Source organism: Coenobita brevimanus, chromosome 29 (assembly GCF_032717465.1).
Source record: "Coenobita brevimanus isolate Jiangsu-jjx chromosome 29, ASM3271746v2, whole genome shotgun sequence".
In the NCBI taxonomy this organism is placed as follows: domain Eukaryota; kingdom Metazoa; phylum Arthropoda; class Malacostraca; order Decapoda; family Coenobitidae; genus Coenobita; species Coenobita brevimanus.
In genome coordinates this window covers 4,103,388-4,129,261 of record NC_136982.1, presented here as the reverse complement: position 1 = coordinate 4,129,261, position 25,874 = coordinate 4,103,388, and the positions used below count along the sequence as shown (strand labels likewise).

At 43.4% G+C, this 25,874-nt stretch overlaps 1 protein-coding gene across 1 annotated transcript in view; it reads right to left on the bottom strand.

Annotated features, from left to right (window-relative positions):
• Positions 1-25,874, bottom strand: part of LOC145395049 (potassium voltage-gated channel subfamily KQT member 1-like) — a 1,161,165-nt gene that overhangs the window by 425,651 nt on the left and 709,640 nt on the right. The window contains exons 12-13 of the mRNA XM_080268799.1: positions 5,130-5,315; positions 4,330-4,403 (exon numbers count right to left, since the gene is read on the bottom strand). Coding sequence (XP_080124925.1) covers positions 4,330-4,403; positions 5,130-5,315 — 260 coding nt within the window. The remainder of the gene's footprint in view (positions 1-4,329; positions 4,404-5,129; positions 5,316-25,874) is intronic.

Sequence of the window (25,874 nt, the reverse complement as noted above, 5' to 3'; positions counted from 1 at the left end):
TTCATTGTATGCTTTCCTCTTTTGTGCCACAGCTTGTCTGACCTCTTCAGTCCACCACGCTGTTCCTTGCACCCCCCTCCGTCTTCTCTTCCTTCCACACACCACATCACATGCTGCACATATTTCTTCTGCAAATATCCTGCACACACCTTCCACGTCCCCCATCTGCTCCAATTCATATTTGCCCAATCGTTCCTCCACTTCTCTCTTATACTTTGCCTTTTTCTCATCCTCTTGTAACCTTTCCACTCTCCTTGCAACTACTCCTTCCTCTCGTCTTTCCCTTCCTCTATTTCTCCATCTTACTTGGATCCTAATTCTGGCCACCACCAAGTAGTGGTCAGAAAGTTCACTCCCCCAACCTCTATAAGCTCTTGCATCCATTACACATCTTTGCATCCTTTCATCCACACACACATAATCAATCATTGCCTTCCTTTCATTCAGTTCACCACCCACCCTTCTCATCACTTGCCATGTATACCTGTGGATCATTTTATGCTTGAAGAGGGTATTGGCTACCACCAACACCCTCCCAGCACAAATGTTCACTAACGCACCGCCATTCTCATCTATCTCAGCAGGCACACCCCACTCACCAACTATTCCATCCACCTTCACATTCCCTACTTTACCATTCATATCACCAATCAAAAACACTCTCTCATTCCTTCCAAACTTTTCCATGCACACTTCCACATTTGTCCAGAACTCTTCTCTCACTCTGCTAGCGTTGGCGCATACACACACAATCGCTCATACAACTAGGTAAATATGCACACAAACACACACACACACACACATATATTCAGTATATACGAGTATATATATATATATATATATATATATATATATATATATATATATATATATATATATATACAGTAATCCTCTCAATATCCGAGGTAATAGAGCCAAAGGCACGTCCAGAAAGTGGTCCTGTCCGGATATTGGGCACCAGCCTCCTGGACTTGTACTTATGGACCCTAACTCAGAAAAGCACCTATACAACTCCCTCTGGACATGCATTGCACCTATTTAAGACCCAAATCACACCAATAAGGGACATAAAAGACTGAAATAAATGGAAAAGAACCATAAAATGAGGTTTTAGAGGAGAGTTTATACAATATTAAACATTCTGGGTACCTACAACAAGTTCCTGGCTCCTGGACTGGTAGTTATGGACCCTAACCTAGCCTAACTCAGAAAAACACCTCCCTACTGCACATGCATAGCACCTAAGACACTATTCACACCAAAAAGGGACATAAAGGAGTGAAATGAGGTGTTAGAGGTAAGAATGGACAATACAGTACAATATGAAACATTCTGGGTACTTACAGCAAGTCCCTGGCCATCTCTATGAATAACCCGCCTCCTCTCAGACTCTGACAGTAAGAAGGAGTTCCTGAAGCACTTGCAGTACACTGTTCATAAAGTCTTGCACTGAACTTAGTCATTTTTACTCAGAATTCCATTCTCTTATCACTGCACACTCTTGTCTTACTTGCATTCCATTGTCTATCTATCTATCTATCTATTGCCAGATGCCTCAATCCAGTTCGGGGTGGCCACAAACAAATCGCCTCCACGTCGCCCTGTCCCCCACCATTTCACTGCGCTGCTCCCAACTCTCACCCCCCTCTCTCATATACCTCTCCACCCCATCCCTCCATCTCATCCTTGGCCTCCCCCTCCCTCTTCCCCCCTCCACCTCATTCACATACACTCTCTTCGTCAGTCTTTCACCCTCCATCCTCTCAACATGGCCAAACCACCTCAGTGTGTTCCTCATTACGCTTCGTATTACATCCACATCCACACCACAACGCTCCTTTATATCCTCATTCGTCAGCCTGTCTCTCCATGTGACTCCGCAGGCTCCTCTTAAATAACTCATTTCCACTGCTCTCACTCTTGACTTGTGTCCTTCCAACAACGTCCAAGCTTCACTTCCATCCGTTAGAGTTAGTATCACAATACTGTCATGTAGTAACTTTTTCACTTCCATGCTCACTTCCCTGTTTCTTTCACTGGTTTCAAAGAACCAGCAACCTTTCTTCCCTGCTGTACCCTTTCAAGCACTTCACCCTCCCAACCTCCATCCTTACTCATAACACTACCCAAGTACTTAAACGTACTCACATTTTCCAATTCCTCACCATCCAACCTCGCTGCACATTCACTGACTTCACCTCTCTCAAAGACCATCACTTTACTCTTCCCTACATTCACCTTTAGATTCCGTTTCTTACACACTCTCCTAAACTCATCCACAAAGCCTTGCAGCTCCCCTTCGTCTTCACTCAACAACAAAGTATCATCTGCAAACAACAGTACAGGGAGTTTCCAAACACTATCCTCTCTCACAAGGGCCACTCCAATATCCACTACCGTACCTTGTACCTCTTTTATTACCCCATCCATGCGCAGATTGAACAACCACGGAGACATGACACATCCCTGTTTCAACCCAACCTTCAAAGAGAAATATTCACTTAGTTCACCATCCACATGCACTGCAGCCTTAGCACCATCATACATACTCTTCACAGCATTCAACAACTTCCCATCTACTCCATATATTCTTAATACTTTCCACAATCCTCGTCTATCCACCCTGTCATATGCTCTCTCCAAATCCATGAAAGCCGCATACAACTTCTTTCCCTTCTCTAGAAACTTTTCCACTAAAGATCTAAGAATGAATATCTGATCTACACAACCTCTTCCTTTCCTAAAGCCTCCTTGCTCTTCTCCAACTAATTCCTCTGTTCTTTCTCTAACTCTGTCAGTAAGTATCCTACCATACACTTTTCCTATTATACTAAGAAGACAAATGCCCCTATGATTACCACACACTTCTTTTTCTCCTTTTCCTTTGTACAAGGGAATAATTATACCCGACTTCCAATCCTCCGGGACTCTACCCTCCTCCCAGGCCAATCTGCACATCTTCCACATCCATTCTACTACTATCTCTCCTCCATGCTTCAGCATTTCACCACACACTCCATTCATTCCTGGGGCTTTCCCCAATTTCACTCCTCCCAAAGGGCCTGGACCCCACTCTTCAAGAAAGTAGAGTAACTCAGTGAGTTAGTGAGGGAGTGACACAGTTACAGATCTTGTTTATCTCATGCAAGATAATGTAATGTCAAGCAGGCTCATACATTTCTACTGTATATGCAGTCAGCTTTTCCTTGCCCCTGAGCCACTGGCTTACGCAGCTCACTGCATTCACAGTTCTTTAGCAGAGTATGCCCTAGGAAAGGGGTATGATCAGAGTTCAGCGACTAATCAGCGACCTGGGTCTCTCAGTGTGGTACCTTAAAGCCTTACCCACGAGGTAAAGAAGAGAAGCATTATAAATTGCTGAAATCACACATTGGGATGCTGGAGGGAAAAAAAAAATGTACTAACACACGAAAAATCAACTAACATATCTTGCAATAGTGTGCCAGGAACTGAACCCAAGACTCTTCAAATTACAGCCAGGCAGCTTTCCTTTGTACCCCAATCAGGTAAAAGTTGTCTCGCCCCATTGCATACTTACAACTAAAGTACCCCCACCTTCACTGTAGGTCTGAAAAGGAAGAGACAACCTTCCGGCACTTGGGCCTGCATTCTTAATCATATCCAGAGCACATCCGGCAAGTCAGCAAAATGAAAGAAATCTGTACTAACCCCGGAAAAATCAACTAACATATTGTCAATAATGTAAATTAAAGTTTTAACTAAAATGCGGATGAGACATCAAGAACTTCTGAAAAAGGTCATCAAGCCTCATGAGGCGGTCACTCCTTAGATCTCTGAGTCTAGGATGATTCCTCTCACTACCACTTAAAATACCCAAAAGATGTCATTAGAAGCTTGAAACCACCTCCTTGAGAAAGTCCATGTTCTGACTACAAGCAAAAATGGCTTTCTGGCTATGCAGAAAGGTGTCATTTGGTACAAGGTTCTGTGGTGAACCACTAGCTTTCACTATCTCGTATAGTAAAAACATAAAAGGCAAAGTTGACACACCTGCAGCAGCTCACTGTATCCAAAATAAACCAACTGCACACATCCAAAAACATACAGATATCACAAATGCCATTCTTCACAATAAGGTAGAGAGTATTCAGCAAGCTTTTTCTACAGCTTCTGTGCATGTGATACATTTTTCTTTAATGGTCAGACGAAGGACAAGTGGAAATAAATAGATCTTACCTTATCCCAAATTGTCAACAACAAAAGTAATACTGTATTAGTTTGCCAGGTAATATGCATAATGCACAACTAGCAAGAGGAAATACACACAAGACGTAAATAAAAACTTACCTTTCTTATGGCTCTAATGGCAGCTTTATGTTGATTGGTGAGTTGCAAAACCCGTGGTTGGTCTTCATCCTCATCTTCAAAAGGAAGAAATGGAAAATATTTAGTTGGAAAATACCATGCTGTTGGTGTTATTGTTTGCACCACAAGCAACAAGTATTCACAGTATCAATAATACTAAAGTAATGATAATATTTCTCCACACAAATGTCAAGTATTCCATAATGTGGAACAATCACGGTATGTACAGTATACTATCTGCTGGGTACATCTGCTACAGATATCAATCAAAATCATCTTGATATATATATATATATATATCGGTACATTTTTTTTTTTTTTTGTCCCCAAGATATACAAAGTAACTACACACTTGTAATTGAGAAGCTACAGAATGAGCATTATTAGGCAAGCACTCTATCCTTGATCACTTGTACACTGTAGGTGCCATTATACACCTTTAAAAACTGTTAAAGGAAGCGTTGTAGAATTCCTTAGCATCTGCCATTTAGATATTTCTTGAACTACAATATCCTTCCGTCTGGTGCAGAAGTGCAGATATCCTTGGGTGCATCAATCTGTCATCAAGTGAAGTGCAAATGCTACCAGTGATCCACAAGAGTGGCAGCACAACAGGTGAGGAGCTTTGAAATCTTGTGCAGCAAGTGTCTTGATTATTAGCTTCAAGTCAGCAGTGGTGTGTAAGAGCAGCACATTCAAAGCAAATGAGGCTGAAGTCATAAGGTGTGCCAGTGGCATTACTGGAGAGTGCAGGCTGTATGAGAATGTGGGTGTTGTCTGACCTCGCGTTGGGGACCGGACCCGGCGTGGTGAGTGTGGTGGACCTCCAAATTCCTTTTGTAGGAGATTGGCCAACACCAGTGGGAAGTGTGCAGCTTCTTGCTCAATGGGTGTGCCACCTGTGGGAGTCCCAGCTTCACTCACTGCCATCGGAGTCAACAAAGCTGCCGCAGCCAGTCTCATGTGCACTGCAGGAAAGCTCTTAATTGCAATTTCTCTTGGGTATCAATCATGTCAAAGCAAAAGTCTCCCAATTAAGAGCCAAGAAAGTGAGAGATGAGGATCAAAACACTGCCTTCCAGCAAGTGAGTAAATTAACTGTCATTCTGTATGTAAAGTTTCTACACCTATTCATATGTTTCATCCTTTAATAAAATATGCATCAATGGGGGACTTCAGGAAATCATCTGCCACCAGATGTCTCTCACTGTTAACAGCTTCTCTGCCCAAGCACGTGTTCAATTACAGGCATACCCTGGTTTAACAATCTAATTGGTTAGGTAACAACCCATCGTTAGGTGGGGTATCATATATCGGAGTACGTTTAACATGTACTGTATTTCAACGTGGACCGTTTACCAGCCTTGGGTTTCCCCCCAAACCAAGTCCAAAATCCACCCAGATGAGCCCAAAAACAGGTTCAAAGGCAATCTAAATGGCCTAACAGCTGTCAAGGAAGCTAACCTACACCTAACACCTGTAAATAACTCACTAAAAGCAACAAATAAAGCCTGAAAATCATAAGGAATAGGTTAGTAAAAATCAAACACCTCTCATCACTTACTTCTTGTACATCCATGTACAGTCCTGGTCATCATCCTTGCTATCCCCCCCGGGGCTAGGGGACATGCAGTGCTCCCTAACATTCAGTCATCCTCCTTAAAGCCCTCAAACCCCATCTCCAGGGGAGGGTCAGAAGGGGGTGGTGGTGGAGTGCGATGCGATGACTCAGGCGGAGGTGATGGGGTGCGATGCCATGACTCAGGCGGAGGCGATGGAGTGCGGTATGATGACTCAGACGGAGGCGATGGGGTAGATTGCGATGGCTCAGGTGGTGTCAATGAGGTGCGATGCGATGGCTCTGGGGGTGGTGATGGAGTGCAATGCAATGACAGAGGAGGTGGTGAGGGAGAGAGCTGCGATGACCAGAGAGGTGGTGAGGGAGACCGCTGTGATGAATGATGAGGTGGCGGTGGAGTTAGTTGCTGTGGCTCACGTCGTGGCGAGGGAGACAGAGACAGTGGCCGAGGTGGTGTGGGAGATGGAAGCAGGGACGAGGAAGGCAGCGATGGAGTGGCAGAGTGCTTTTGTGGAGACACAGGTGACATGGGAGACGGATCAGCTGGAGGTTAGGCCCAGCACAATGGATCGAGCACGTCCTCGGCGGGAGGTGTCCCTTGCCGTTTCTCTGCTGGTTGAAGGTTGGGGAGATGCTCTGCTGGTTGAAGGCTGGGGAGATGCTCTGCTGGTTGAAGGCTGGGGAGATGCTCTGCTCGTCGAGGGCTGAGGAGATCCTGTGTGACTTCCTGGTGTGGTGGGGGTCTGCTTGAAGAAGGCTGTGAATGTAGTCTGCCTGGCCACCCTCTTCTCCTCCTCCAGCATTGCCCTGTAGACTTTTATCCCTTCCTTGAGTCGATTAGCTGTGTCCCTGCTTCATCCTGGGAGGGGGTTGTGTGTCCAAATAAGATCAATCATCTCGTCCAGCTTCGTTAGCATCTCCTTTAAGATTTTGATGTTCAGAGCTCGAACCTCAGGCACGACCTCCTCCTCCTCTGCCTCCTGGTGCGCCTGCTGGATCTCCATATTGAAGAGATCCTTGTTGCTGATCTCCTCCCTGTGGCTCTCGAGAACCTCCTCCATGCCATCCTCATCGACCTCCCCAAAGCCCACCCCGTGCAACAATTCAACTATGTCCTGCCACATATACTGGACAAGCGGAGGTTGCATGCCCTCAGGGAAGCGGTGAAGGAGTGCATGTACTCTGGCCACAGCTTCTGCCACACACCATTCATCGTCGCCTGGCTAATTTCACTTTAAGCTGCAATGATATTCTCTAGCGTATGTTATAGCCCTTCCAAAACTGCTGCACTGTTGTCCTGTCATCATCGTCACAGGCCCTTACCAACTGCTGCATCGTGAAGCGGAAGTAATGAGCCTTAAAGGCAGCGATCACCCCTTGGTCCATCGACTGCAACAAGGGTGTGGTGTTGGGGGGGCAGGAACACAACCTCAATATTGCTAGGTCATTCCTTCATTGCGACAGGGTGGCTAGGCACATTGTCCACCACCATGAGACATCTGTTCGCCAAATTTTCATTTGAGGCATACCTCTTCAGCACACGTGACTTCCGAGTGGAAATACAGCGAACAGATATCTGAAGTCAGCCAGGCCTTCTTTTTCGACTTCCAGATAACCCCAAGGTTCTCTTTAACGTACCCCACCAGAGCCTTTGGGTTCTTGGAGTGGGAGACAAGGTGCGGCTTCAACTTAAGGTTGCCCTTGGCGTTGCCCCCCAGCAGGAATGTCAGCCGGTCCTTCGAGGGCTTGAATCCTGGCATAGACCTTTCCTCTACTCCAAAATATGTCTTGGAGGACATTCTCTTCCAAAAGAGCCCAGTCTTGTCAAAATTCAAGACCCGCTTTGCACACTAGCCACCCTCCTCTATGATGCATTTCAGTTCGTCAGGAAACGCTACTGCCGCCACCGTATCTGCACTCACCGCTTCACCGTACATCTTCACATGGTGGAGCTTTGCTCGCCTCCTGAACCAGTCAAACCACACATGGCTTACCTTAAAGGTCTCACTTTCATCCAGATCACACCTGACCTTTATTTCGTCCCATAGCGAGAGAACCTTAGTGCATGTAATTGCCTGGCTCATGGGTGCCTTGCGCCGGTTCTGATCCTCCACCCACGTGCGCAGCATCCGTTCCAGCTCCTCCATCGCAGGCTCTCGCTGGCGGGTGATACGGGAGGCGGATAAGGTTGCAACTCACCAGCAGCAGCCTTAATGGCCTCCTTCTTCTTGATGATAGTAGAGACAGTCGACTGGGCCACGCACCTTTGCCTTTGTCATGGTGCTTAAGGATTTCGAATTTCACCTCCAGTGACACAGTCTCACACACACACTTCGCAGGAACATCACCAGCACAACCACTAGCAGGCTGCTTATCACCACGACTGGGGCCTCCACTAGCACCACCAACAGCACCAACATATGCAGCACCGTCACCAGACATTTATCACAAATATCTGGGCCAAAAATCGCACATCACACTCCACACATGATTAGTATCACTGCTCTACTCACAGCACTGCTTGAACACAGTTATGATGAACTACGGCTGCAGCTTGCATAACTTTGGTGGTGTAACATGATATGTGGTACGTGCGATCCTCATTCTGAGATGGCTGGTGCAAGAACAGTGATATAGGTTAGCGATGGCTGTGCGGCCTGTGCGAGTGTTTCTGCGTATCCTGGGAGGCGGGCATGCTCAGCTGGCCGTAAGAACATGCATGATTCAAAATTTTAGCCTGTCGTCTGCAGACGTGACATCGGAGGGCCCATCGTTAAACTGGGGCTCTGCCATCAGGTACAGTACTGAGGCATGGTGGTATTTGTACCCCCATCGCTAAGCCGGGGTATCGCAGCCAGGGGTACCATGTATATCGGGGCATTACTGTAATGTGATTTTTCTCGATGTGAGAACCTGTATGGCAAAATACAATCATACATTATGCTGAAAAAGCTTCGTAAAAAATATATAATGGAGAAGAATACATTGCTCTCGTTGTTTCATTTCCCCAAAAACAAAGTCCAAATTTGGAAAACCTGGCACTTATATCTCTTTTCATCATTTTCAATGAAGTTGCTACAAAGCTGATTTAAATCTTGCCTTCTAAAATGTTCGTTATATACTGTAGTTTTAGCCAAGCGCTTATCTTGTTTGTGTCAGTCTCTCTTTTGGTGGAATTTTAATGATGTATTAAATTACTCTATATCAGCCATCCAAGCTCAGACAGTCCCTGTTGCAAGATCTGATCATGAAATCCCCCTAAGAAAATGCGCTTCCACCACTTTCAAACGTCGTATCACATCTTAGAACGGGGCCTGTCTCTGAGCTCAGATGGCTAATGTAGAATAACTTAATCATCACCATCATCATCATCCGGACCTCCTTTCCCACCCCAGAGCAGGGTGAGGAGCAGCAATGTCCTGACAGCCCAAATTTGCCCAAGCCAATGGGCCACGCTTTGACTCACTCATCATTCAAGCTCCCGGAATCCTGGCTCTATCGGATAAGCCAAAAATATTCACCACTTTCTGTAGCTTCACACAAACGTATTCGGTAGAATCAATCCAGATGCTGCCACATTAACAAGGGGTGCCAAATACCCTGATCATGCATTTCTCCTCACAACATTCATCCATCCATCTCAATCTCTTGTTAGTTCCTTAGCCTCACCGACTTCCAAACCTCTCTTCCTCACACACTCATCCACCACATCTCTCCACCTTCTCCTTGGCCTACCTCACCTTCTCTCTCCTTCAAATTTGCTCAGATATACCTTTTTCACCACTTTATTGTTATCCATTTTCTCCACATGACCATACCATCTCAGTACACTCTCTTTGATTCTGGTGTCCGCTGATTTCATTACTCCACATCTTTCACGAATCACATTAATTCGTATCCTATCCTCCCTCTGTACTCCACATACATTCCTCAGCTGTCCCATCTCCACTGCTCTTACTCTTGACTTTTCATTTTCATGCCATACCACAGGGCTCTTGCTAACTGCAGATAGTTGAGAGCCACTTGGCTCCTTGGGTTTCAGATTTATGAGCCAAATAAATTTTTAGTAGCCAAACTGACTACGAGTCGCAATATTTGTAAACAAACCATCTCTGGAACGTTCGGGCTTTAGTTCGGGTACGCTTGGCAACATTCAGAATGGCGACAAGGAAAGATTTAATAACCGACCGCAACATGCTTTTTTGTTCATTTAAGTGCGATTTACTTATTTTGCAGTTTTCTGGGTTTTGAAGTGGATGTATTTTCTCCTCGCCGAAAGGCAACTTGGATGTAAAACTTGTTCCTAGAAGGGAAAAAATATTCGCATTTGTGAGCTGTGGCTCACCAAACAAGAACCCTGTACCATGGTCACAGCCATATGTTAAAGTTGGCACTAACACTCCTTCGTGTAAGACTTGTGCAGCTGCAACACTCAAGCCACTGTTTCTTATCAAGGCCTTCACTGCACCAGCTACTTTTCTTCCTTGTGTCACTCTACTTTCAACTTCATTTGCACATTTTCCTCTCTTTTCTATCACTGTACCTAGGTATTTGAACTCTCTCGCCAATTCCAGTCATCATTAAATTTCCACCAAAAGGGAGAATGACACTAACAAAACAAGTGCTTGGCTAAAACTCCAGCATATATAAAAAATTTCAGGAGGCAAGAATTAACTCAGCTTTGTAGCAGCTTCATTAAAAAACCACAAAAGGATATATATCGTTTTCGGGGAAATAAAACAAGAACAATGCATTCTCCCCTAGTATATTTTTGTTATGAAGCTTTTTCAGTACTTCAACAGTGTATGATCGTATTTTGCCACACAGGTTCTCACATCAACAAGAAAAAATTACTTTAATTTTATATACTTGGGGTGGACAAGCTGTTAATGGCGATGGCCTCTAATGGTAGGCAGCTTCACAAGTCCCCCATTTACTGATAACCATCAGAGTCATATGCATCCACTGACATTTCATCTTCTTCACATAACAATTAACTGTGTCAATACTGATAAAGAATTTAATACCATCATACAACTAGCTACTCATGAAGATACTTATATCAAGTTTACATAATTAGCATCTGTCTGCACAAAAAAAAACCCATGACAAGAAAGAGTGTTCATCAACATTTCACAAAAAGAATGACAAAACACAGTCAACCTAATACAGTATATGATCACTTTGTGACAAGTTACTCATTTTGACAAACTGTCAATCTTTGAGCAACGGGCAGCTGAGTAATGTGTTTTTGTACTTAAACAGTCAGCATACTGCTAAAGGTCATAATCAACATGGGGAGAGTCTTGATCGTACATAGGATGTGTCAGCTGGCCTGGCGACATGTTTTGAAAGTTGTGTGCAGTGATGTCATCCACCAGACTCGCCATGATTGGCCAGCTTACATTTGGGTACCCGTCCTGGGAACACACCCACAAACAGTAATCTCTCGATTATCCGGACTTCCACTACCCGGACAATCCATTACCTGGACACTGTGGTCTGGCTGTTCCAAACCATTATTCATACATTTTTCCCACTATTCTGACAAAATGCTTGCATCCATTTGGAAATTAAGGTCACACGAAAAATTTCCACCCGGACAGACAGGAATAGCTTGGAGGCACCGCCGTGTCTGTCTAGTTGGTTTACCCAGTGTCCACCAGAGACCCCACCTCACTAGCTCTCAGTACCCACACAGCAATGTAAACAGTTGTCATAGCGGCACACATGGTGGTTTTTGTGGTTGTTCCCTGCCTGCTCCCGGCCATGCTATTCCTTGCATACCTCTTCGTAGGATGTGTGATAGTGGTCCCTTTACCAGGGAAAAGGAAGAGGGTAGTGCTGACTCTTTAGAAATGGGAGATCCTGAATAAGACTGATATGGGATGGTCAAATCGTGAATACTGACACTGATTTTATTCTTGCTTACTGCTTACTGTACTATACCATGATTTTAATCTATTATACCATGATTTTTTTCCGTCTTACCATTATGTTTTGAATGCCCACTGCATTTTTAGGTCTGCTTGACCAGAGAGAGAAGTGTTAAACAACAGGGACAAGTATTGTATGATGTACAGTACTGTAGTGGCCTTTTACAGTGGCTTTCAAAGTTAGGTTAGTTACGAATGGGGGCCAGTAGAGAAGTTCACTATCTGGACAGAGCCACTACCTGGACATGCCTTTGTCTCCATTACATCGGATAATCAAGGGATTACTCCTCAGTCCTTCCTCGTATCTCACTCAGTTCTACCTGTGCTGTGTAGCAAGTTTTTTTTGTGCCTGTGTGTTGCATGAGGACAGTGACTCTTAGTCATGCTGTGTGATCAGCCCCAGCTACCCAGAAAGCAGCATATCTTCACGTATGCCCAGAAGCATCAGATAGTACAGGAGTTACAGCAAGGAAAGAGGCAGATAGAAACGGCAAAACAGCATGGCTTGAATAAAGGCACCATCAAAAGACTCGACTTAGATGTTGAAGAGGGAAGTGCAGGAGCAGCAACATCTCAACAATGGAGACAACACTCGGGGTGGCGGGGTGAGGGTCGAGTGCAACATACGGGTACCCAGCATAACTTCTGTTTTTGTTAATGCTATTTTAATACCATTCATGTTCTTAATTACAACAGTAATTAAGACACACTCAGTGTCTTGCCTGATGGTGGGTATAAGTAGGGGGTAAGTTATGTGGGATAGGATGGTAGGGATGTGTAAAAGTGAGAGTTTTGGAAGGTCACCAGAACACACTGTATCACTCTACATGCAAACATATTGTTTGAGTAACGTGTGTCTGAATACCATGGTCCTTGTCCAGTCCATACTGTTCGCGTTACTCGATGACCGTACTGTATACTGGTATACCCATTATCTAACAGATGCAATACATTTTGAAATAAACAAACAAAACACTGCAAGGTAAATCTTACTGCATGTACATGTACAGAACACAGTAATGTGGTGAATTGAAAAAAAAGTAAAAAAAAGTTTGTTTTCTTTCACACAAAATTAAACATATAAAGGTCTCCCTCATAATTACTGAAACAAACTAGAGAGACAAAACTTCAAGCATTACTACAGCCATTATGCTCACCACTGTTTGAAAACAGGATACAAAATATTTCTCATCTAAATTGCACTCAATCCTTGAGTAACAAGCGACTGAGTAACATGTTTTTGTTCCAACACACTCAGCATAATGAGACAAGCCATATCAACATGTAAAAAAACTCAGACTCACGCAGGAAGTCAGCTGGCCTGGCGACAAAATTTGAAAGTCGAGCGCATTGACGTCATCTTTCAGACTCACTATAATTGGCTGGCTTACATTTGGATACCTTTCCTAGACACACTCAAGGTCACATGGTTAGCCGAAACTTTAAGGGTTTTGCAATTTCACAGCATGAAATGGAATGAAAATGTATGCTAATCAGAAAAAAAAAAAAAAAAATCATCCACGTGTAAGTTACTGTTCAGTTCCACATTCTTCATTCGATTTCATGCTTCCCAACACATTTCAGACCAACTGAGCATATGGTTATCTGTCTTTTCTTGTGCCTCACCTAGTTCTACCCCACACTCATAATGGGTTTTGCAGTTTTAAGGAGATGAAATGGAACAAAAATGTTTGTTAATCAGGAAAAAAAGAAAGGCTCTTTCTTCCATGTGTTCTCGTAAGTTTGCATTCAGTTCCACATTCTTTGTTCAATTTCGCGCTTCCCAACACATTTCCAACTGACTGAGCATAAGGTCATCAATCCTTTCTCGCACCTCACCTAGTTCAACCTCACACTCATAATGGGTTTTGCAGTTTTAGGGGACAAAATGGAACAAAAATGTTTACTAATTGGTAAAAAAAAATTACTTTCATCCATGTGTTCTCGTAAGTTAGTATTCAGTTCCACATTTTTAGTCTGATTTTACGCTTCCCAACACATTTCGGACCAACTGAGCATCCAGTTATCAAGTCCTAAAATGTCTCATCAACTGTACCCCACAATCATATGGGCTGCAGTTTTAGGGGACGAAATTGAACGAAAACATTTGCTATCTATCTATCTATAGCCCGACGCCCTAATCCCGCAAAGGGTGGCCGCAGACAAAACGCCTCCAAGTCACTCTGTCACCCACCATTTGACTACCCTCCCCCCAACTCACCCCCCCCTCCCTCATATACCTCTCAACTCCATCCCTCCACCTCATCCTCGGTCTACCCCTCCTTCTCCCTCCCTCCACCTCACCTACATACACCCTCTTAGTCAGTCTTTCATTCTCCATTCTCTCCACATGTCCAAACCACCTCAGTGTATTTCTCCTAATCTTTTCAACCACATCCACATCTACCCCACAATGTTCCTTCACTTCTTCATTCGTCAACCTGTCCCTCCACATTACTCCACATGCTCCTCTCAAGTAACTCATTTCCACTGCTCTCACTCTTGACTTTTTCCCCTCTTGCAATGTCCACGCCTCGCTTCCATACGTCAGGGTAGGGATCACAATACCATCATGCAGTGACTTCTTAACTTCCATACTCACCTCCCTATTTCTCATCACTGCTTTCAGTGTACCAACAACCTTTCTTCCCCACTGTACCCTTTCACGTACTTCATCCCCCAAAGTTCCATCCTTACTCATCACACTACCCAAGTACTTGAATGCACTCACATTCTCCATATCCTCACCATCCAACCTCACTGCACACTCTGTGACTTCATTCCTCTCAAACACCATAACTTTACTTTTGTTTACATTACCTTTCAGCTTCCTCCTCCTACACACTGTCCCAAATTCATTCACCAAACCTTGCAACTCCCATTCATCTTCACTCAACAATACTGTATCATCAGCAAACAGCAACACCGGAAGCTTCCAAATCTCACCCTCATCATTAGGGCCACCCCCACATCCACTGCCCTACCTTGCACCTCCTTTACAACCCCATCCATATATATATCAAACAGCCATGGAGACATCACACACCCCTGTTTCAGTCCCACATTGAGATCAAAGAACTCACTCAGCTCACCATCCACTCGCACCGTAGCCATAGCTCCCTCGTACATACTCTTCACAGCACTCAACAATTTCCCCTCCACTCCATATATTCTTAATACCTTCCACATACCTTGCCTATCTATTCTGTCATAAGCTTTCTCCAAGTCCATGAAGGCAGCATACACTTTCCATCCCTTCTCTAGATACTTCTCCACTAAACATCTTAGAACAAATATCTGATCTACACACCCTTTTCCCTTCCTAAATCCCCCTTGTTCTTCTCCAACTAGCTCCTCTGTCATATGCCTAACCCTATCAATGAGTATTCTACCATATATTTTACCAGTCACACTAAGAAGGCAAATACCCCAATGGTTACCACATATTTCTCTCTCCCCTTTTCCTTTGTACAGAGGAACAATTATACCTGATTTCCAGTCCTCTGGAACCCTTCCCTCTTCCCAAGCCAATCTACACAACTTCCATATCCACTCCACAACAATCTCACCCCCATACCTAAGCATTTCACCACACACTCCATCAATTCCTGGGGCCTTTCCCAGCTTAATCTTCTTCATCGCTTCCACTACTTCCGCCCTACTGATCTCTTCCTCCCTCCTCTCATCCCTTCTTCTCCCAGCCATACCCCAACCACTTATGCTCACACTGCTCTCACTCTCTACATTCAACAAATCCTCAAAGTGCTCCTTCCATCTCCTCAATTTCTTTCTCTTCTCCACCAACAATCTATTATTCCTATCTTTCACTCCCCTACTATTTCCCCTTTCACACTGCCTTACTTTCTTTACCTCCTTCCAAAACAATTTCTTACTCTCCCTCCATTTCACACTCAGATTCCTCCCAAACTCTTCATCCACTTTCTTCTTACTCTCCTTCACCAGTCTCTTAACCTCCCTTCTCCTGCTCACATATACCTCTCTCTTCTCTCTCTCATCTAATCAGTAAAAAAGAAATTACTCATGCACTTCTCTTACGTTAGTGTTCAATTCCACGTTCTTCGTTCTCTTCTTTTTGATACTATAGTCTGTTATATTTTTCTATTTCTGGGTGACAAATAGAAGTTTCACGCAAAATCTGTTTCCCCATTGTTTTTTAGCTGTGTTCCACTGTGTCAACTCGTTTGACTCATCAGGGTTATGGCAAAAGGGTCTGTCCTAACTTAAATGTTTGACTAAACTTAACCTAACCTAACTTAACTGTACCTAATAATTGGATCCGATCTAGCCTAACCTAATCTAACCTACCCTAGCATCCAGTTGGGATGTTAGGAAACGAAAGTTGCCTTTTAGTACGTCAACAGACAATCATAGGTACGGATTAGGGAATGTGATGATAAAAAGAGGGAAATTTTTCAACAGGAAAAGGTAATTTACCACCCTGAAAATAGTCAGAAAAATACAGAAAACAAACTGGAGGAATGCATTTTTTTTTTTCTTTTTTTTTTTTTTTTAATGCAAGGAAGAAGGAACCACAGGCCACGGGCCCGCAAACAGTTCCTTCCAAGAAAAAACAAAAACAATACTACAGAGAGCCAAATTCAAGATCCGTTCATTTCAAGGTGTCTGGACACCGCATTTGACAGACTGGAGATCATAAGAACCTGGAAATACAGAGGGAGACAGTTCTGGAGTTGCCCTGTTGCACAAATGAAGGACTAGGAGTAATGGCTAACTCCTGCACCAGAGAGCTGGACAGAAAAGGGATGAGAGTTTGTTGCTAGACAGGTGGTATGTGCCTGTTGTAGTGGTGGAGAGGTGCAAGCAGATAGCTCAGAGGAGCAGTAACCATTGACGTAGTGACCAAAAAGATAAAGATGCGAGAGTGCAGCAAAGAGACAGAGGTTGAAGGGAGCCAGTAAGAGGAGGAGAATTAATGAGATGAAAAGCCTTTGACTCCACCTTGTTGTGAAGAGCTGTATTTGGGAAGCCCCCCTACACATAAGAGTTGTACTCTAAACAGAGGCAAATAAAACCCATGTATAAAGTCAACAACTGTGCAAGGGTAAAGATGGTACGCAGCAGGCACAGCACACCTAAGCTCTTGGAAGAAGATTTTACAAGAGATGTAATATAATCTTTTCAAGATTAATCCTGAGAGAATGAAACCCCAAGTATGTTTAAAGGTGACACAGAATTGAGCTGGATATTATTAAACATCAGTGGGTACTCCTGCGGAAGATTTTGATGGGCTGATAGGTGTAAGAACTGAGTTTTTGACACATTAAAAAAACAAGATTACTTTTACCCCAGTCAGAGATACAAGCCAAGTCAGACATTAAGTGTGCCATAGCCTCATCCCTTGTTTGTTAAAGTAACTGCTGAGATGGAAGCTGCAGGAAGCAAATGGAAAGGTGAAAAGCGGAATCATCAACGTATGAGAGGATAGGGCTAGACATACAGCGTAGAACATCAATGATGAATAAAAGAGAGTTGGTGATACGACAGAGCCCTGAGGAACACAATTATTGATAGATCTAGGAGAAAAACGATGGCTGTCTACAACAGTAGCTCTAGAACGACCAGAAAAGATGCTAGAGATGAATGCACAAATTGATGGATAGAAACCGTAAGAGGGCAGTTTGGAAATTAAAGATTTATGCCAGACTCGATTAAAAGCCTTTGAGATGTCATGTACGATCGCAAAGCTTTTGCCAAAGTCCTGAAAGGAGGATGACCAGGAGTCTGAAAGGTAGGTGAGAAGATCACCGATGGAGTGTCCCTGACGGAATCATACAAACGATCAGAAAGAAGGTTGTGATAGGAAAGATGCGTTAAATTTTTTTGTTATGAACAGAGTCACAAATATTTTAGATACAGGTTGTTAACCCCTTAACCACAGGGCGTCACTTTCATGATGCTCGGGAGCGAGGGATCATACCGCATGGCGTCACATTTGTGATTCTGTGTTATTTTGAATTCGCCCGGGCTTTCAAGTGGTGGCTTGTATCATCTATCAATACTAACAGTGTCCAGCTATACTCAGTTCTGCTAATGTCACCTGTACTCCCATCCACTATTGACAATTTAGCCATTTTTCTCCTGTCCTTGACTCCCCCCCTCCTTACCTCCCCTCCATTACCCTCTCCTCCCACCTGACCAGCTGCTCTGCGCTACACAAATGCTGGACGGATTTTTCCACTCATTTTATCCATTGAAATGTGCCCTTTGCCCTATTCTTATACAAAATAATGTATAAAAGAAAAAGGTAATTGATACTGCCATACATCTGGAATGGGCTAATTATCACCTGGCAACACCTCACATGCACTCGTTCGCTAATTTTCCCCTTTTATTTCCCCTTGAAATATGCCGTATGACCTGTTCTCATAATAAAAATATATATAAGAAAGGAAGGGAAAAGCCTAAGTGATATTTACATTCACCTGGAACTACCTAATTTATTATGTATTGTCTAGATTTCCTGCCAATCATTTCATAGCGTATATATTAGCAGCTGTCACCACGCTAACATTGGCAGCCCTTCACTGCCCCTAGGCAACAGCATTCAGTTTACTGTCGTCTTTCAAGGTGAAACCATGTCGGATTCGAGCCTGTCCAATTCTGCCGCTTTTTAGCCCCATGCAAAGGGCCCTGTGACCTCTACCCCTACTAAACCTCATGTGGAAAGGGGTAAAGGGCTAAGTGACTGCTGTGGAACGTGAACTGGCTAATTTATCAATGATAATGATGGACAGTGACTACGATCTTTCTGGTGACTCTAAAACATTGCAAGTGGAAATGTAAATAATGTGTAAATAATGTGTAAACAGCAAGTGAAAGCAATGAATGTAAATATAACTGAACAGTGGAAAATAGTTTTATAAGTTACTGCAAGTGACAGTGCATAACATAGTATAAATAAAATAGAAATGTAAATAAAATAGAGAATGTAAATAGAAATGTAAATAAGTAGTAATATAAGAATACGTGTATTATACTAGGAGTAATGAAAGTGAAAGTTTCACTCTAGCATGTATGAATACCGGGAGTTATGAAAGTGAAAGTGACAGATTCGTTCTCCATGCTAGTATACAGGACGAGAAAGTGAATACTATCTATCTATCTATCTATTGCCAGAAGCCATAATCCCATAAGGGGTGGCCACTTGACTTTGAGTTACCTGTTTTACGGGGAGGGGCACTAACCCTCCACCAACCCACTTGTCGACACGTAGGGAGCACGTATGGGTTGGTTATATGGTAACCACCCAGCGTTGTAAATGGTTTCTTGGCTTACAGGAAACCATTTGGCTTGTCACTCAATGTAAAGCCACCTGTGAAGGAAAGAAGAGCAATAAGAAGTGGCAGGATAGATGGGAGAAAAAGGAAGAGAGGAGGAGAGACAGAAAAAGAAAGATAAAGGCTAAGGAAGAGGTAGGTAGCACTACATCAAGTGAGTGGATGATGGTCGCCACCACTGGAGTGAAAATAAACTACTAGTACTTAAAGAAACTTGTAGATAAATATTGTATATATAAATAAGTGTAATAAAGTACTAGGAATATAAAGTGTGAGTGTGTTTATAAATAATAAATGATAGCTTCACCTCAGAATACCATCAGGGAACCAGCACGGGAGGAAAGCTCGTATGCGCTCGTAATTTACATTGCTTTCACAGTTTGTTTGGAGGGGAATATGGATTCCAAACTACTTGAAATTCATAGATAGTGTTTGTAGTTATAATATCAGGCAGTGGTAACCATATTATGGGGTATCGGGAAGTGTAAAGTGACTTCGTTACCCAACTTCATAAGTCTCCACAAGTCCTACGGTATATGACGAAGGCTCAACAAACATCCCAGGGGAAAGCTGAAGGTATGTGCCATGTGCATATATAATTTAAATATTCTAGGACTAATAACTGATTTTTGGCAAATATTTTTAAAAAGTCAGTCGGAGCGCAAATATCCTCGAGGGACGCGCAAGGAGCGCAAAAACAACCCCGCGGTGTAGGGGTTAAACAATTGGGCGATAGAGGGTTGGGAATGATCATCCTTCTTTGGGACAGGATGAATAAGAGCAAACTTCCAGCAAGAAAGAAAGGTACAAGTTGGTAGACAAAAATGAAAGAGTACCTAGGCAGGGTGTGAACACAGATGCACAGGTCTTGTGAACAACAGGCGCAACCCCATCAGGCCCATATGCCTTGCTATTATTGAGGCCAGTGATGGTAGAAAATATATCAGTTGAAGAAATTTTAATGTCAGCCATGAAGTCCTTCTACTGCTTCAAGTAAAGCGTACGTTTATCAAAATGGCAAAAAGGCATTGCATAAATTAAAGCATCATCAGAACAATCTGGAGGGACTGGGAGAAGATAATGAAAATCATGTGTGGGAACCCTGGTGATACAAACCTGGCAGCAGTGAAAGGTCATATGTTGTCCTCAGGCTGACTGAGAAGCTTATGGGGCGTTATGTGGAGCGTCGGAAAAAAAACAACTAACCATATGCTCAATTAGTCCGAAATGTGTTGTGAAGTGTGAAATCGAATAAATGTGAAACTGAACACTAATGAATGAGACCACATGGATGAAGCAGCAATTTTTTCTGGTTAGCAAACATTTTCGTTCCATTTCATCCCCTAAAACTACCAGACCAATAAATTTTCATCTCAGCATACGGCCTAACGTCTCTCCCAAAAGTCACATGATACGAGAGAAGGTGAAACTTTGACAACACTGGGGGTGGGAGGTGGGGGAAGAATGCCAGAGAGCTACATATCAACAACACATGGGTACCAAGCCCAACTTCTGTTTTGTTAATGCTATTTTTAATACCACTGATGTTCTTAAATACCTGTACAAGAGTTGTATCTCTTTCAGTGTTTTACCTGATGATGGGTGTAATTGGGGGTAATTTTTGAGGGGTAAGGTGGTAAGAAGGGGTAAAAGTGAGAGTTTTGGAAAGTTGCCAGAACACACTGTACCATCATACATGAAACATATTGTTCGAGTGGTGCGGATTTGAGTACCACGGTCCTTGTCCAGTTCCTAATGCCCACAATACTTGTGAACTGTGTGTATTCACATAAGCATCATCAATATGATGATACGTTTTTACTTGTATGGTAGGATCTTGCCAATAATGACCTCGACAATAATGTTCTCAGCAATAACAGTAAGTTAGAGTAGATATCCAGTTTCTATAACATCACTAGCGTGGTTACCCAGAGTAGATGATGAGCAGAATGGAGTCGGATGAAAAAATGATGAGAAATGACTGATAAAGGAGAGAGGTAAGATGCAGTCAAGAACACTAAATCTTTTTTCCTTATCTGTTTGACTCACCTGAGTTGGAGAAAATTATTACCTCACTATTTTTCACTATTAACACAAGCCCTGAGAAAGGCCATTGTTTCAGGCATGGAAGCACTTAAATCACTAAATCATTTTGAGCGTTTTTTCTGTTTCTGGGCAAAATAACATTAAATACTTTCCACAGACTACGCAGGAAAGACCTTGTCCATGACAAAGTGAGTGTGACATAACATATGGGAGGAACAATGAGAATGTTTTCCAATAACTGACCAGATCCGCCTTCTTAATGACTCTTTAATTGGCTAGGAGTAATGATGTGTTAGCTTGTAAATGGTAGCTCATGCCTTCTGTATATGTAACAGGCTAGAGATTATACTTAAGACACTAACTTGGCTTGTTAAGCCTAAGAAGGCGGAGTAAACCAGCTGCATAAGCTTGAGGAACTAGAGAGTGAGACATTATTTGAGTGAGACATAATTTCACACATTTTATATACCAAACTCATTACTGCAGAAACACTATTTCACTCTGATTACAAAACATTATGTGCGTGTATGTGCCAACACAAGATCATGTAAGCAGAGTGAGAAGAGTTCTGAACAAATGTGGAAGTGTGCATGGAAAAGTTTGAAAGGAATGAGCGAGTGTTTCTGACTAGTGATATGAATGGTAAAGTAGGGAATGTGAAGGAGGATGGAGTAGTTGGTGAGTGGGGTAAAGTAGGGAATGTGAAGGAGGATGGAGTAGTTGGTGAGTGGGGTAAAGTAGGGAATGTGAAGGAGGATGGAGTAGTTGGTGAGTGGGGTGTGCCTGCTGAGACAGATGAGAATGGTAGTGCTTTAAAGGATATATGTGCCTGGAGGGAGATGGTGATAGCCTATACCCTCTTCAGGCACAAAATGATCCATAGGTATACATAGTGAGTGATGAGAAGGGTGGGTGGTGAACTAAATGAAACGAAGGTAACGATTATGTGTATGTGTATGAAAGGATGTGAAGGTGTGTAATGGATGCAAGAGTACATACAGGCTGGGGGAGTGGACTTTCTGTCCACCACCTGGTGGTGGCCAGAATCAAGGTCCAAGTAAAATGGAGAAATAGAAGAAGGGAAGAACTGGAAGAAGGAGAAGATGCAAGGAGGGTGGAAAGGTTACAAGAGGATGAGAAAAAGGTAGAACATCAGAGAGAAGTCGAGGAGCAATTGGGTAAATATGGATTGGAGCAGATGGAGGATGTGGAAGGTGTTTGCAATATAATTACAGAAAAAATATGTGCTGCATGTGAGGTTGTGTGTGGGGTGAAGAGAAGACGAAAGGGGGTGCAAGGAACAGCATGGTAGAATGAAGAGGTGAGACAATTGTGGCACAAAAGAAGAAAGCATATAGTGAGTGGATGAGAAATAGGGGTGAGGAAGAAGTTTAGAGATGGGAGAGAGAGTTATATGGAAAAAGGAAGAGAGAGGTGAAAAGATTAGTAAGAGAGAGAAAGAAGAGAGTGGATGAGGAATTTGGAAGGAATTTGAGTGTAAAGTGGAGGGAATGTAAGAAAATGTTCTGGAGTGAGGTAAAGAGAGTTAGACAAGGTGGCAATGAAGTTAGTCGGGGAGTGAAAGATAAAAATGGTAGATTACTAGTGGAGAAGGGAGAAAAAGTGAACAGATGGAAAGAATACCTGAATGAATTGTTAAACACAAAGAATTAAAGTAATGCGAGTATAAGTGGCTAGGGAATGGCTGGGAGAAGGAGGGATGTGAGAAGAGAGGAGGGAATCAGGAGGATGGAAGTTGTAGAAACAATGAAGTCAAAATGGGGAAAGCCCAGGAATTGATGGAGTGTGTGGTGAAATGCTGAAGCATGGAGGAGAGAGAGTAATCAAATGGATGTGGAAGATGTGCAGGTTGGTCTGGGAGGAAGGTAAAGTCCCGGAGGATTGGAAGTCAGGTATAATTATTCGCCTGAACAAAGCAAAAGGGGAAAAAGAAGTGTGTGGTAATCATATGGGCATTTGTCTTCTTAGTGTAACAGGAAAAGTATATGGTAGGATACTTATTGACAGAGTTAGGGAAATAACAGAGGAATTAGTTGGAGAAGAACAGAGAGGTTTTAGGAAGGGAAAAAGTTGTATAGATCAGATATTCATTCTTAGATCCTTAGTGAAAAAGTTTAAAAGGAAAGAAGTTGTATGCGGCCTTCATGGATTTGGAGAAAAGGTTGGGTTGATACAGGGATGTGTCATGTCTCCATGGTTGTTCAATCTGTATATGGATGGGGTTATAAAAGATAAACAAGGTAGGGCAGTGGATGCTGGAGTGGCCCTGGTGAGAGAGGATAGTGTTTGGAAACTCCCTGTACTGTTGTTTGCAGATGATACTGTGTTGTTGAGTGAAGACAAAGGGGAGCTGCAAGGCTTGGTGGATGAGTTTGGGAGAGTGTGTAAGAAACGGAATCTAAAGGTGAATGTAGGGAAGAGTAAAGTTATGGTCTTCGAGAGAAATGAAGTCAGTGAATGTAGAGTGAGGTTGGATGAGGAGGAAATGGAAAATGTGAGTACGTTTAAGTACTTGGGTAGTATGATGAGTAAGGATGGAGGTTTGGAGGATGAAGTGCTCGAAAGGGTACAGCAAGGAAGAAAGGTTGCTGGTTCCTTGAAAGCAGTGATGAGAAACAGGGAAGTGAGCAAGGAAGTGAAAAAATTACTACACGACAGTATTGTGATAACAACTCTAACGCATGGAAGTGAAACTTGGACCTTGTTGGATGGACACAAGTCAAGAGTGACAGCAATGGAAATGAGTTATTTGAGAGGGGTATGTGGAGTCACATGGAGAGACATACTGACAAATGAGGATGTGAAGGAGCATTGTGGTGTGGATGTGGATGTGATACGAAGCATTAAGAGAAACACATTGAGGTGGTTTGGCCATGTGGAGAGGATGGAGAGTGAAAGACTGGTGAGGAGAGTGTACATGAGTGAGGTGGAGGGGGAGAGAGGGAGGGGTAGGCCAAGGATGAGATGGAGGGATGGAGTGGAGAGGTATAAGAGGGAGGTGGTGTAAACTGGAAGCAGGGCAGTGAAATGACGGGGCACAGAGTGACGTGGAGCCAATTTCTTTGTGGCCACCCTGTATAGGATTAAGGTGTCTGGCAATAAGTAAACAGTTAGACAGATCACAAAACACACTGTTTGTGCAGCATTTCCCCTTTTGGTTTACCTCTCCATATCATACTGGTGTGGATCATATTACTGAGTTCTCCTAATTCCTCAAGCTGTAAGTGCTTAGCTTCCATTTACTATAACTTTGTTAGGTAAGAGAAATAATTTTTTATTTCATATTTCTATTGTGAGGCCTCTATGAATCTCCCTTCTGATATATGAACCTGATTATCTATTTGTGTGTTTGTTACAGTTTAAAGTAAAGTAAGTTGGTTAGTATGGATGAGTTGGCTCAAGGATTGTATGGGTAAGATTGAAAGTTGGACTACAAATGTGGGGGACTGTGTGCGTGTATGCACCAATGCAACATCGTACATGCAGAGTGAGAGAAGAGTTCTGGACAAATGTGGAAGTGTGCATGGACAAGTCTGAAAGGATTGAGTGTTTTTGATTGGAGGTATGAATGGAAAAGTAGGGACTGTGAAGGTGGATGGAATAGTTGGTGAATGGGGTGTGCCTGCAGAGATGGATGAGAATGGCAGTGCTTTAGTGGACATTTGTGCCAGGAAGGGGTTGGTGATTGCTATTACCCTCTTCAGGCACAAAATAATCCACAGGTATACGTGGCGAGTGATGAGAAGGGTGGTTGGTGAACTGAATGAAAGGAAGGCAATGACTGATTATGTACAGTCTATCTATCTATCTATTGCCAGACGCCTCAATCCCGTTTGGGGTGGCCACAAACAAATCGCCTCCAAGTCGCCCTGTCCCCCGCCATTTCACTGCCCTGCTCCCAACTCACACACCCCTCTCTCATATACCTCTCCACCCCATCCCTCCATCTCATCCTCGGCCTCCCCCTCCCTCTTCCCCCCTCCACCTCACTCACATACACTCTCTTCGTCAGTCTTTCATCCTCCATCCTCTCCACATGGCCAAACCATCTCAGTGTGTTCCTCATAACGCTTCCTATCACATCCACATCCACACCACAACGCTCCTTTATATCCTCATTCGTCAGCCTGTCTCTCCACGTGACTCCACAGGCTCCTCTTAAATAACTCATTTCCACTGCTCTCACTCTTGACTTGTGTCCTTCCAACAATGTCCAAGCTTCACTTCCGTACGTTAGAGTTGGTATCACAATACTGTCATGTAGTAACTTTTTCACTTCCATGCTGTACAGTCACTACCTGTTATACGTTGAACCAGTATACGATAATGACAACAAAAAAGTTACACCCCAAAACCCAATTTACGATGAATTTCCCGCTATAACAATAATCTATCTATATCTATCTATTGCAAGATGCCTCCATCCCGTTTGGGGTGGCCACAAACAAATCGCCTCCATGTCGCCCTGTCCCCCGCCATTTCACTGTCCTGCTCCCAACTCACATCCCCCTCTCTCATATACCTCTCCACCTCATCCCTCCATCTCATCCTCGGCCTCCCCCTCCCTCTCCTTCCCTCCACATCATTCACATACACTCTCTTCGTCAGTCTTTCACCCTCCATCCT